This window comes from Xenopus laevis, chromosome 2L (assembly GCF_017654675.1).
Source record: "Xenopus laevis strain J_2021 chromosome 2L, Xenopus_laevis_v10.1, whole genome shotgun sequence".
Classification (NCBI taxonomy): domain Eukaryota; kingdom Metazoa; phylum Chordata; class Amphibia; order Anura; family Pipidae; genus Xenopus; species Xenopus laevis.
The window spans coordinates 109,358,680-109,371,727 of NC_054373.1; the positions used below are offsets into that span (position 1 = coordinate 109,358,680).

The 13,048-nt window shown below is 38.1% G+C and overlaps 1 protein-coding gene across 1 annotated transcript in view; it reads left to right on the plus strand.

Moving 5' to 3' along the window:
* Positions 1 to 4,297: 4,297 nt before the first annotated feature.
* Positions 4,298 to 13,048, plus strand: part of LOC108708376 (interphotoreceptor matrix proteoglycan 2) — a 61,920-nt gene continuing 53,169 nt past the window's right edge. The window contains exon 1 of the mRNA XM_041582305.1: positions 4,298 to 6,211. Coding sequence (XP_041438239.1) covers positions 6,133 to 6,211 — 79 coding nt within the window. The 5' untranslated portion in view covers positions 4,298 to 6,132. The remainder of the gene's footprint in view (positions 6,212 to 13,048) is intronic.

Consider the following 13,048-nt stretch of genomic DNA (forward strand, 5'->3'; position numbering starts at 1 on the left):
TTCAACAACAATAAAATACATAAATCAAAATGCTGTTTATCAGAGATGTTTGGCAATCCACTCTCCTCTCTCTGATACACATACGTTGGACCTGAGGTCTTGATAAAGGTCTTAGAAGGAGACCTAAACATTGGCCTGTTTTTAAAGATGACAAAATTATGGGTTTGTTAAATTTTTTTAAAAAAAATCCTGGTGTGCTCCCAATTTTTGTATAAAATATGATAGAGCATAATTTGGAAGCACCCGGGTCCTTAATGGTCAATGGTGTGCAAGAGGCTTTTGGACTATTTATATATAAATTTCCGCAAGTGAATAATAATATCTACACAGATAACCACATAAAAAAGAGTAAAAGCAAGAAAAAAAGAGAGAAAAGGAAAAAAAAACAAAAGAAAAGAATGGTTGCCAGTTCCGTTCGAGGTTCTTAGAGACTAAAGCTAAAGCCAGTGTAATAGTTGGCTGTCTGAGGTTGTGTCATTATGTTGGCGCATAGGTTTAATGGTCAATTCATTAATCGTCACACTTACACGCTTGTTGTAATAACTCAGGGTGTGAAACCCCTCTTTTGGCCGACTCACCCATGGTACAGTAGGTACACATAAGATGTAGGTCAATATATTTCATTAGTAACTCCATCCGCATCACTATGGTGAATTTAATTATTAACACACTCTATATCATTACGATTAAGGTTTTTTTTTTTAAACACCCCAAAAAAAGGGACTGATTCGCACAAGTGGTATACGCACCCTATATAAGTAGGGGTGTTCCTAGAGTGTCCCCAATGAGCCGTCGCATTATAGTATGACCAATGTGGTAGGTAAATGCCCACAAGGTTCTGGCCCACCTATAACAAGGGGATATACGACTCAAGACTTCATCACTTTACAGCATTTAAACGGATTAAATGGAAGAAAAAAGAAAATTAAGGTGCAGTCATAATATACTGAAAGAAGATAATGTATTGGTACACACTAGAAAAACATTATAATAAATATATTAATAAGCGCAGTAAAAAACAGTTGTTTACCCTCAATTGACTGATGGGTAATTCATAAAAATGGTGAATAGGATTCAAATTCAGTTAATCCGAGAGGGCTAAGGGTATTCAGTTTATGAATCGCTTCATTTCAGGGCTCAAAAGTAGACAAATTAATAAACTGTTCATTATAAATGTTCATTACTAATACTTTGTTGAAAACCCTTTGCTCGCAATGACAGCCTAAAGTCTTAAGAACTCATGGACATCACCAAATTCTGGGTTTCCTCCTTTTTAATGCTCTTCCAGGCCTTTACTGCAGCGGCTTTCAGTTGCTGTTTGTTTGTGGGCCTTTCTGTCAACAAGTGAAATGCATGCTCAATTGGGTTCAGATCAGGTGACTGACTTGGCCATTGAAGAGTATTCCCCTTCTTTGCTTTAATAAACTCCTGGATTGCTTTGGCTGTACGTTTTGGGTTATTATGAAACGCCTCCCAATCAATTTGACTGCATTTAGCTGGATTTGAGTAGACCGTATGGGGCAAATTCACTAAGGCGCGAAGCGCCGAACGCTAGCGTTAATTCGCTAGCGTTTGGCATTTTCGCTACTGCGCAAATTCACTAACGAACGCTGGCGTAGTTTCGCTAGTGTAACTTCGTAACCTTACACCAGGCGAATCTTTGCTAGCGACGAAACTACGCAAATTCACTAACTTACGCAGTGTAGCGAATGCTACCTTTTACGCTAGACTTCCTTCGCCACCTCAGACCTGGCGAAGCGCAATAGAGTAGATAGGGATTGTTTCAAAAAAAGTCTAAATTTTTTCTAAGTCCCAAAAAACGCTGGCGTGTTTTCTACATGATGGCTGATAGGCTGAAAAAGATCGAAATTTTTTTGGGGCTCCCCTTCCTCCCCCCTACTTTTCCTGACTCATGGCAACTTACCTAGACAGTGGGCACATGTGTAGGGCAAAATAAAATTTTTATTTGCAGACTTGAAGGTTTTCTAGGCATTTGTAGTGCAGATACGTGTTCCTCCATTGAAATTTGAATTTCGCGCCGTATGCAAATTAGCCTTCGTTAGCGCAACTTCGCTTTATATAGCGAAACAACGCTAGCGCAACTCTTTCGCTACCCCTGTGCGCAACTTCGCATTTTAGTGAATTTGCGGAGCGCTGGCGAAAATTCGCCTGGCGAAGTGCGGCGAAGAGCGACGAAGTTGCGCCTGGCGCAACTTCCATTCTTAGTGAATTTGCCCCTATGTCTCTGAACACCTCAGAATTCATTCGGCTGTTTCTGTCCTATGTCACATCATGGATAAACACTAGTGTCCTAGTGCCACTGGCAGCCATGCACGCCCAAGCCATCACACTGCCTCCGCCATGTTTTACAGATAGTTACATAGTTACATAGTTAAATTGGGTTGAAAAAAGTCAAAGTCCATCAAGTTTAACCCCTCCAAATGAAAACCCAGCATCCATACACATACCCCTCCCTACTTTTAATTAAATTCTATATACACATACCTATACTAACTATAGAGCTTAGTATCACAATAGCCTTTGATATTATGTCTGTCCAAAAAATCATCCAAGCCATTCTTAAAGGCATTAACTGAATCAGCCATCACAACATCACCCGGCAGTGCATTCCACAACCTCACTGTCCTGACTGTGAAGAACCCCCTACGTTGCTTCAAATGAAAGTTCTTTTCTTCTAGTCTAAAGAGGTGGCCTCTGGTATGGTGATCCACTTTATGGGTAAAAAGGTCCCCTGCTATTTGTCTATAATGTCCTCTAATGTACTTGTAAAGTGTAATCATGTCCCCTTGCAAGCGCCTTTTTTCCAGAGTAAACAACCCCAACCGTGACAGTCTACCCACATAATTTAAGTCTTCCATCCCACTAACCAATTTAGTTGCACGTCTCTGCACTCTCTCCAGCTCATTTATATCCCTCTTAAGGACTGGAGTCCAAAACTGCACTGCATACTCCAGATGAGGCCTTAACAGGGACCTACAGTATAAAGAGGCATAATTATGTTTTCATCTCTTGAGTTAAAGGAGAAGGAAAGCTACGGAGGCATTTTATTGCCAATAGATTAGCTGCAATAGTGCAAGCTAGAATGCTATATTTATTCTGTAGAATGTTTTACCATACCTGAGTAAAAAGCTCTAGAAACTCCCTGTTTGTTTAGTTTAGGAGCTGCAGTATTAATGTGGTGTGACATCACATCCTGCCTGAGTCTCTCCCTGCTCTGGGCTCAGATAAGAGTAGAGAAGGGAGGGGGGGGAAGAGGAGCAAACTGAGCATGCTCTTGCCCAGGGCAATGAGGTTTAAGCTGAAAGCAGGAAGTCTGATACCGAAGCCCATGTGTACACAATAGAAGGAAAGAAATGCTGTGTTTCTTTTGACAGGGGACTCAGAGCAGCACTACTTTGGGGGTTTACTGGTATATTTAGATGGACCTTTCTGATAAAGCTTACTTAGTTTTAACCTTTCCTTCTCCTTTAATGCCCTTTTTATGCAAGACAGAACTTTATTTTCTTTAGTAGCCACAGAATGACACTGCCCAGAATTAGACAACGTGTTATCTACAAAGACCTCTAGATCCTTCTCATTTAAGGAAACTCCCAACACACTGTCATTTAGTGTATAACTTGCATTTATATTATTTTTGCCAAAGTGCATAACCTTGCATTTATCAACATTGAACCTCATTTTCCAGTTTGCTGCCCAGTTTTCCAATTTAGACAAATCACTCTGCAAAGTGGCAGCATCCTGCATGGAACCTATAGTTCTGCAAAATTTAGTATCATCTGCAAAAATAGAAACAGTACTTTCAATGCCCACCTCCAGGTCATTAATAAACAAGTTGAAAAGCAAGGGACTTAGTACAGAGCCCTGCGGTACTCCACTAACAACACTGGTCCAATTAGAAAATGTTCCATTTACCACCACTCTTTGTAGTCTATCTTTAAGCCAGTTCTCTATCCAGGTACAAATACTATGTTCCAGGCCAACATTCCTTAATTTAACCAGTAACCTTTTGTGTCGCACTGTATCAAATGCTTTAGCAAAGTCTAAGTAAATCACATCCACTGCCATCCCAGAATCGAGGTCTCTACTTACCTTCTCATAAAAAGAAATAAAGTTAGTCTGGCAAGATCTATTACGCATAAAACCATGCTGGCACAAACTCATAGTATTATGATTTGCTATGAAGTCCAGTATCTTATCCTTTATTAACCCTTCGAAAAGCTTTCCTATCACTGACATCAGACTAACTGGCCTATAGTTTTGAGGCTGAGAACGGGATCCTTTTTTGAATAGAGGCACCACATTAGCAATTCGCCAGTCTCTCGGCACTATGCCAGATTTGTGCGTCTGTCTGTTCTCCATGGATATTATTCTCTGTATGTATATATGTAATTAAGCCACATCTCTCTCTTCCTCTCTTGTAGTTTATCCTCACTGTACCCTTGTACCAACCACTTCACTAATTTACTTATTCAGTTACATTCATAAAGCATCTCTTTCTCAGTCAATTAATTTCACTACCTCGTCTTCTATTTCTCTGCACCAGCCTTCTTCAAGTTTATCTCCACTGTGTGCCCTTTCTCTGCCCATCTATTTGAATCTGTTCTTCATTTTCTTATTGCACCTCATTGCTTCTCTCATTCCAAGCTCCCTTTCCCTTGTGGAAAATAATCAAGTAAGCACAGATTATTACACAAATATAATTGGCTGTCAAAGACCTATAATTGTTAAACACTAGACTCCCACCTGTCATCCTGATGGTAGCCCTGACAATAATGTTAGTGATATCACAAGTAGTGGGATTAATAAATGGGCCCGCATATTACCTGTTTTACTTGGTGCACACAGGTGTGACTTCAGTTGTCAAATAAAGCTAAGGATTTAACAACTGTGGGAGGACGACAGGTTGCCTATTTCTGTTATATTTTGGTATTTTTACTTAGGGTGCATTTCATCATTTATTAATGATGGTCTTAGGGTAACAAAGTATTGTTGCATATGTAACAAACACCAGAGAGAGTCATTTGTGTAAAATAATTTCTTTGAAAATCATGCGCTCATAATGCCATTATAACACATGTGATTTCAAGCTGCTAGGGACACCCATTAACTAGCAGTAGGTCACATTCTAAGTGCAAGAATACTGCTACCAGATGCCATAAATAGACGTTGCTTAAAGCACTGTAATATTGCCAGGCATTAAGTTAATCTTTTGTCTGATTTCTGCTGCCTTCTAGTGCCCTTGCTCTTTAAAGTCAAGATATCATTGCAAACAGGTGTTTTTGCATCTGCCCAGTAGGGCATAAGAGCTCATTTACTAATACACAATGTCCTGCCACTTGTAGTGTCACATGCATTATCAACAGGTTAGACAGGGGTTTTGCAGGGGCTGGAATGTGGCTGGGGAGATTGAGGCATGGACAGACAGACCAATAACTGGGGCCCAAAGATGTATATTTCCATTGCCATTTCATTTTACAACATTCATTGTCATTGAAGAAAACCAGCAATATACCCATTGAAAGTATTGCTTGCCATAATTATAAAAGCACATGCGTTGTCAGACACCTAATTTACACCATTTCATGGGGTGTGTGCCTATCTCTTCTTTCTCACTTGAATGGGAAACATCTGAAAGGGGTCCCAAACATTTAAATAGCTACAGTTTGCCCAGTGTAGCCTGGGACAATCAACATTTCTAGCATGCTTTAGCTCTTTGTGTTAAGTTTGATATGTTGTAATTGGGAATGTGGAGAGGCCTCTTTTGAATAATGCAGCTATTAAGAGAACAAATGGAGTAAACAAAAACAATGGATGTCCCAATAACTGATGCTTCCATTCCGGAGGTGCTCTATGCCCAACCTCTAAATGGGCTGTCTCCTCACACCATGACAAGCCTCGCTAAAGAGCTTAACTGCATAGATTAAACCTTAAAAAACTGTCTCCTGGTTCCCATCTGTTACACAGAGCTGTCATTTCTCCTCCTGTATGGTGTCAAAACTAAATGGGTATTTTTGTCTGGTGTCTTAAGGATTTGTACTTTGGTTTTTTTATAACTCATCTGATTAATCACAGACACTCATACATATTTCTTACTCCAATCAATTTTAAAAAATGGAACAACTTCTATGGCATCTCTTCTTGGGGTTCCTTTGCATTGCAGTGATGGACGGAGAGAAGCAAACTCTTGCAGGTATGAAATCTGCATTATTATTGAACTTAATGGAAATGTGATTGAACCTCACTACTAATGATTAGAAACACCTACATTAATACTTCGTTGTGGTTATTTAGTGGTCTGCCATCTGTGTTCTATGACATTAAATTAATAATTGCCCATTGTTAACTGATTAACAAAGTACACTCTAACTTTACAATGGGAGGGGGGACAGGGCAATGCAGAAAGACCTGTCTCTTCAGTCTATGGAAAAGAAATGAACATATGTGAACAGCAATTCCTCAGTTATTAGGAACTAAATTTCCCAGCACTCCCTGACAGCATTTGGCTCCTGGTGGAATGCTGGGAAATGTAGTTAACAGTTCAAAGGCCCATAGCTTGATATTCCTCACAATAAATTATATGTAATTTATCCTTTTAGCTGGACTCTAGTACAAGTGGGTTATTTTCTGCCCTGCTTTGGATATACTAAATAGGCCAGTTTTTGACATGGGGCTCTAATAGAAAACCCTTGAACAGATGGAAAAGGCTTTGAGCAAGTGTCTGCTTAATACATCTTCATCAGCAAGATTTGTAGGACACTGATGCTAAGCTTTATATGAGGGTAGGGCAGCAATACTATGTTGTATTGAACTGTTCATACTTCCCCCATGGACAGTTTTTGTCAAACCCTATTCAGGGATAAATACAAGAGTACTGCATGGTGGTGAATGGTTAACATGCATTCCAGATTGTGGGATACCCTTAACTGTGTTGTCTAGCTGAGTGCTACCATTTTTGGTATTCTCTCTGTATTAGAAAGTTTAGCATTAGGACTAATATATATGGGGTAATGCAGTTAAAGTTGTATTTGCAATGTGAAAAGTGTCTTCCTTTAAACAAACTATTTTCCCTCTGCACAGATTTAATCTAGCTTTTGCAGACATGGAAACTGTTTAGTGACCACATCTGCCAGTCGAAGAAAGGCTGAATTTTATAGTTTGCACCAGTGCACAATATAATAATGCTTCTTACTGAACTTTTTATTTTTGTGCCAAAAGAGTACACTACATTCAAGCATGCATTAAAGTGCACTATGTGCAATTGAAATTGGCAGTACAATAAGGAATTGGAAATTCTTATTCTTCAACTTCAATTTTTCCAATTTACAGCTATTATTACATTTCCCCCATAGTATTTAGTAACTAGTGGCCCTGCAGATTCCACAAGGTATTTTGTATGATTTCAGTGGTATAATGTGTATGCACTGGTGCAGAAGGAATGTCCTACTTTCAGTCTTTCTGGTTTCCTGTGCTGCTTGATCCAACAAACAGAGTGACACTGACAAAATAACTAAAAGCCAAACAAAAATGCAAAAGATATTAAACAAAGCTGTGGTTGGTCTTTTACCTGGAAAGTTTAATTTATTGTTGACAGTATATTAAAATTGGCTTTGAGTATCTCACATCAATTAATCTTCTAGAGTTTGCAATCTGGTCTATTATGTTGTAATTGTTAATACGCAATGGTATTTAAAGTAATCTGCCACTTAGGAATGCTTGCTTAAGATATTGTGGAACAGTCATAGTTAAACTTAAAGGAAAACTTTACCCCCAGAATGAATACTTATTTCTTAGTATGGCAATTTTTGAATTAGTACATACTACTAAAAAGTATATTTTTATGAAAATAGTTTATTTACATGTTTATTTACATGTGATCATCTGTTTTATGGGGGTATAGTTTTCCTTTAAGGGCCCAGTAAAGATTTGCTTAATGCATTACATGTACACACGCATTATATATGTGTAGGCTAGTTAAAATAGACAGTAGTCATATGTAGATACATTTATGCCCATTCTCCCTCTTTCAAAGCAGCATTCATTCATGTCCCTTAATGAAGCAAAATTAATGTTGTGATGTACAGCGGTGTGAAAAACTATTTGCCTCCTTCCTGATTTCTTATTCTTTTGCATGTTTGTCACACTTAAATGTTCTGCTCATCAAAAACTGTTAACTATTAGTCAAAGATAACATAATTGAACACAAAATGCAGTTTTTAAATGAAGGTTTACGTTATTAAGGGAGAAAAAAAACTCCAAATCTACATGGGCCTGTGTGAAAAAGTGATTGCCCCCTTGTTAAAAAATAACTTAACTGTGGTTTATCACACCTGAGTTCAATTTCAAAGGTTATAAAGCCATTTCTAAAGCTTTGGGACTCCAGCAAACCACAGTGAGAGCCATTATCCACAAATGGCAAAAACATGGAACAGTGGTGAACCTTCCCAGGAGTGGCCGGCCGACCAAAATTACCCCAAGAGCGCAGAGACAACTCATCCGAGAGGCCACAAAAGACCCCAGGACAACATCTAAAGAACTGCAGGCCTCACTTGCCTCAATTAAGGTCAGTGTTCACGACTCCACCATAAGAAAGAGACTGGGCATAAACGGCCTGCATAGCAGATTTCCAAGGCGCAAACCACTTTTAAGCAAAAAGAACATTAAGGCTCGTCTCAATTTTGCTAAAAAACATCTCAATGATTGCCAAGACTTTTGGGAAAATACCTTGTGGACCGACGAGACAAAAGTTGAACTTTTTGGAAGGTGCGCGTCCCGTTACATCTGGCGTAAAAGTAACACAGCATTTCAGAAAAAGAACATCATACCAACAGTAAAATATGGTGGTGGTAGTGTGATGGTCTGGGGTTGTTTTGCTGCTTCAGGACCTGGAAGACTTGCTGTGATAGATGGAACCATGAATTCTACTGTCTACCAAAAAATCCTGAAGGAGAATGTCCGGCCATCTGTTCGTCAACTCAAGCTGAAGCGATCTTGGGTGCTGCAGCAGGACAATGACCCAAAAACACACCAGCAAATCCACCTCTGAATGGCTGAAGAAAAACAAAATGAAGACTTTGGAGTGGCCTAGTCAAAGTCCTGACCTGAATCCTATTGAGATGTTGTGGCATGACCTTAAAAAGGCGGTTCATGCTAGAAAACCCTCAAATAAAGCTGAATTACAACAATTCTGCAAAGATGAGTGGGCCAAAATTCCTCCAGAGCTCTGTAAAAGACTCGTTGCAAGTTATCGCAAACGCTTGATTGCAGTTATTGCTGCTAAGGGTGGCCCAACCAGTTATTAGGTTCAGGGGGCAATTACTTTTTCACACAGGTTTGGATTTCTTTTCTCCCTAAATAATAAAAACCCTCATTTAAAAACTGCATTTTGTGTTTACTTGTGTTATCTTTGACTAATAGTTAAATGTGTTTGATGATCAGAAACATTTTGTGTGACAAACATGCAAAAGAATAAGAAATCAGGAAGGGGGCAAATAGTTTTTCACACCACTGTATATACTTTTTAAGTCTCAATCACAGTCATTAGTGGACTGGATTTTGTGTTAGGCATGATCCCAGTTATGACCTACTGTCTCAGATCGGAATCGGTTGTTTGTGTGTCTTTGAGACTGAAGGGCTGTTTTTATATTAATCTAATCCACACTGGAGACCAGGAAGCTTATATAGTTATGTATTATTAGGTTAGGTATAGGATCCCTTATCCGGAAACCTGATATCCAGAAAGATCTGAATTACGGAATGGCCGTCTCCCATAGACTACATTTTATCTAAATAATCCAAATTTTTAAAAATTATTTACTTTTTCTCTGTAATAATAAAACAGTAGCTTGTACTTGATCCCAACGAAGATATAATTAATCCTTATTGGAAGCAAAACCAGCCTATTGGGTTTTATTTGAGGTTTAAATGAATTTCCAGTAGACTTAAGGCATGAAGACCCAAATTATGGAAAGATCCGTTATCCGGAAAACCCCAGGTCCCGAGCATTCTGGATAACAGGTCCCATACCTGTACTATATATTAATTCTTATGTTTATGTAGCCTTTCTTCTTATTAGAACTTTTGTACACAGAATATTCCAGGCATAGTGAGCCCTACCATCAAAGCTTGTAGTTTGAGTTTTAGTGCCTGATGTAGAGGGAGATTAAGGGGCAGATTTATCAAGGGTCGAAGTGAAATTGATGGAATTTTCTAAGTTAAAAAATTCGAAATTCAAAGTAATTTTTGGATACTTTGACCATTGAATAGGCTACTACGACTTCGACCTTCGATTCGAAGTAAAATCATTCGTCTATTCGACCATTCGATAATCGAAGTACTATCTCTTTAAAAAAACTTTGACTTCAATACTTCGCTAACTTAAACCTGCCGAAGTGCTATGTTAGCCTATGGGGACCTTCCAGAGCATATTTCTAAGTTTTTTGTATTCGAAGGGAAATCGTACGATCGGAGTACGATCGTACAATCGTACTACGATCTGAATAATATCGTACGATGCAAAAAATCCTACGAATTCGACTTCAAATTTCGTAGTATTCAATTCGATGGTCGAATTTCGAAGTATTTTCCACTTCGAAATTCGACCCTTGATAAATCTGCCCCTTAGTGATCTGCCAACAGCACCAGTCATAACTCTACTTTTTATGGGACATTACACCTGTAACTAATTGTATTAAATTTTTACTCCCAGAACTTTAATGACCTTGCCACTATTTCATAATAATGAGTAACAACCAGTAAACTCCCTGAATTAAAGGAAGATTCTGCTACTGCTGACAAAGGATACTGCACCAAAACAAACATATAGACAGGAAGGACCTTCCTCACGTGCATCTTTAAACCCAATAGGGTAGAGACATAATGCTTTGGATAATGAGACCAGATTGTTTCAGAGCACTTAATAGAGCAGGTTGTTTTATGGTCACTCATTGTAGTTTGCGTTTCCTATCACGCTTAAGTGCTTAAAATACATAGTATTAAATTACAGTTTTGCATAGAAAATATTAAATAACAGTTTACCATGCAAAATTGTAAATTCAAATTGGTGCAGGCGCACATCCTTTACAATTTATTATTATTATGGATAAAAGATAAGTTGATGTTAATTATACCAAGTACATAGATAACTTTGGACATGGCAAACATTGTTGTACTATATAATGAGGATACTTTTGATTCAATTGTAAAATGAAAAGGGTCACTATTAGAGTACTAAACATGTTAAAATGTCAGTATCTCTGGACTTTGTAAACGTTTTCATATGGTGACATCAAAGGTCTATTTTTTAAAGGCTGATCACTATTATCCCCATCAGGCATTGGGTGTTTACTTGCTGAGCTTAGAGATAAACACATGACTACAATATTTTCATTCATATCTATTGAACTACACATGATCATGGATATTTGCTTATCAAAGAGGAACAGTGAAATGACTGCATGATATTACCATGAATTCATGTTTTAAACAATATATAGTCTGACTGGGTTAGACACATAAACCTATTAAAAGCATTTAAACATTAAATAAACCACATACATTTGTTTTGCCACCAATATGAATGTACGCATCTTAGTTACCATGAAATATATGGTACTGTTTTATTATTATGGAGAAATCATTTTAAATAATTAAAATGATTTGCCTAAAATGTACTCTATGCGAGCTGGCCTTCCCATAAGTCAGAGCTTTCTGGATGTTGGGCTTTCAGATAAGAGATCCAATAAGGTCTACTCGAAAATGCGACAATAAATGCAGTTATATATTAAAAGAGAGGTTCAGGAAATAATGCTGATATAAATGGCAAAAACATGTAGAAAATGAAGGTTCACTGGAGAGCAATTGTGTTCAATTTAAATTGCTTTTATTCTGCACCAGAGGAAGGACCCAAGAGGTCCGAAACATGTTGTGCTATGCACCCAGAATAAAAGCAATTGAAATTGTACACAATTGCTCTCCAGTGAACCTTCATTTTCTACATGCTATATACATTCTGGAAGTGGCAAAACCAGATCACTGTCGGATTGAGCAGCCCAAACAATCTAGAAACGGTTTGTAGCTTTAAATACTTCTAAAAATGGCAAAAACACCCTTAGTGGCAATGGTATATTTTGCTAAGCAAAATTATAACTAATTTGGTAATGTTAGATTTGATACTACAGAGAAAGTTTCACCAGGAAAAAATTAAAATTTTATAAAATTAGATCAATTAATGTTTTTATATATTCATTAAAATATACTGTATGGCAGTATCATATATGAGGCAATTTTGACCTTAGATTTCCTCTAAACTTTCTTTGCATTGTATTCCTTGAAATGTTTTGTAATGATTTATAGATTTGTAAATCACTTCTTAGTGTTAAGCTGACCATAGACGCAAAGATCCGTTCGTAGGAATCGAGGATTCGTACGATTTTCGGACCGTGTGTGGAGAGTCGCGTAATTTTCGTCCCGCGGAGATTGGTCATTCGGTCGATCGGACAGGTTAAAAGATTTCTGTCGGCTGCCGATAATTTCTCTGCATGTATTGCAGATCGTACGATTTTCAGTGGGAGACTGTCACCAGCTTTGTCGGACGTAATTTTTGTACGATTGCTGTCAGGGGCAGAACATCGGCTGATCTGTTCTTTTAACTACTTTATTTGATCTGAATGGTTAGTGGCAGGTCGGGAGATGGGGAAGTCCAATCGTTCGAGGATTCGAATGATTGGATCTTTGCATCCATGGCCAGCTTAAATCATTTAGGTATGTCCTACAGTATAAATCCTGTGCTATCTGAGAACTTACCACTTCTGATAAAATGCATACAGACAGCTAAAAATATGTCTTGTGTTTGCTCTTATCTGTATGCCAGGATCTTCTTCCTTTAATATATTTCAGCAAAGAAGTTTACTTTTAGATTCCACCACTGCTTCCTTGTAGCTGAGCACACGTGCTGGAAAGAAGCTTACGCCAACAATACACGCGTATCTGCCATTTGACAGATAATTTTTTCAAATGTCTTACCATATGT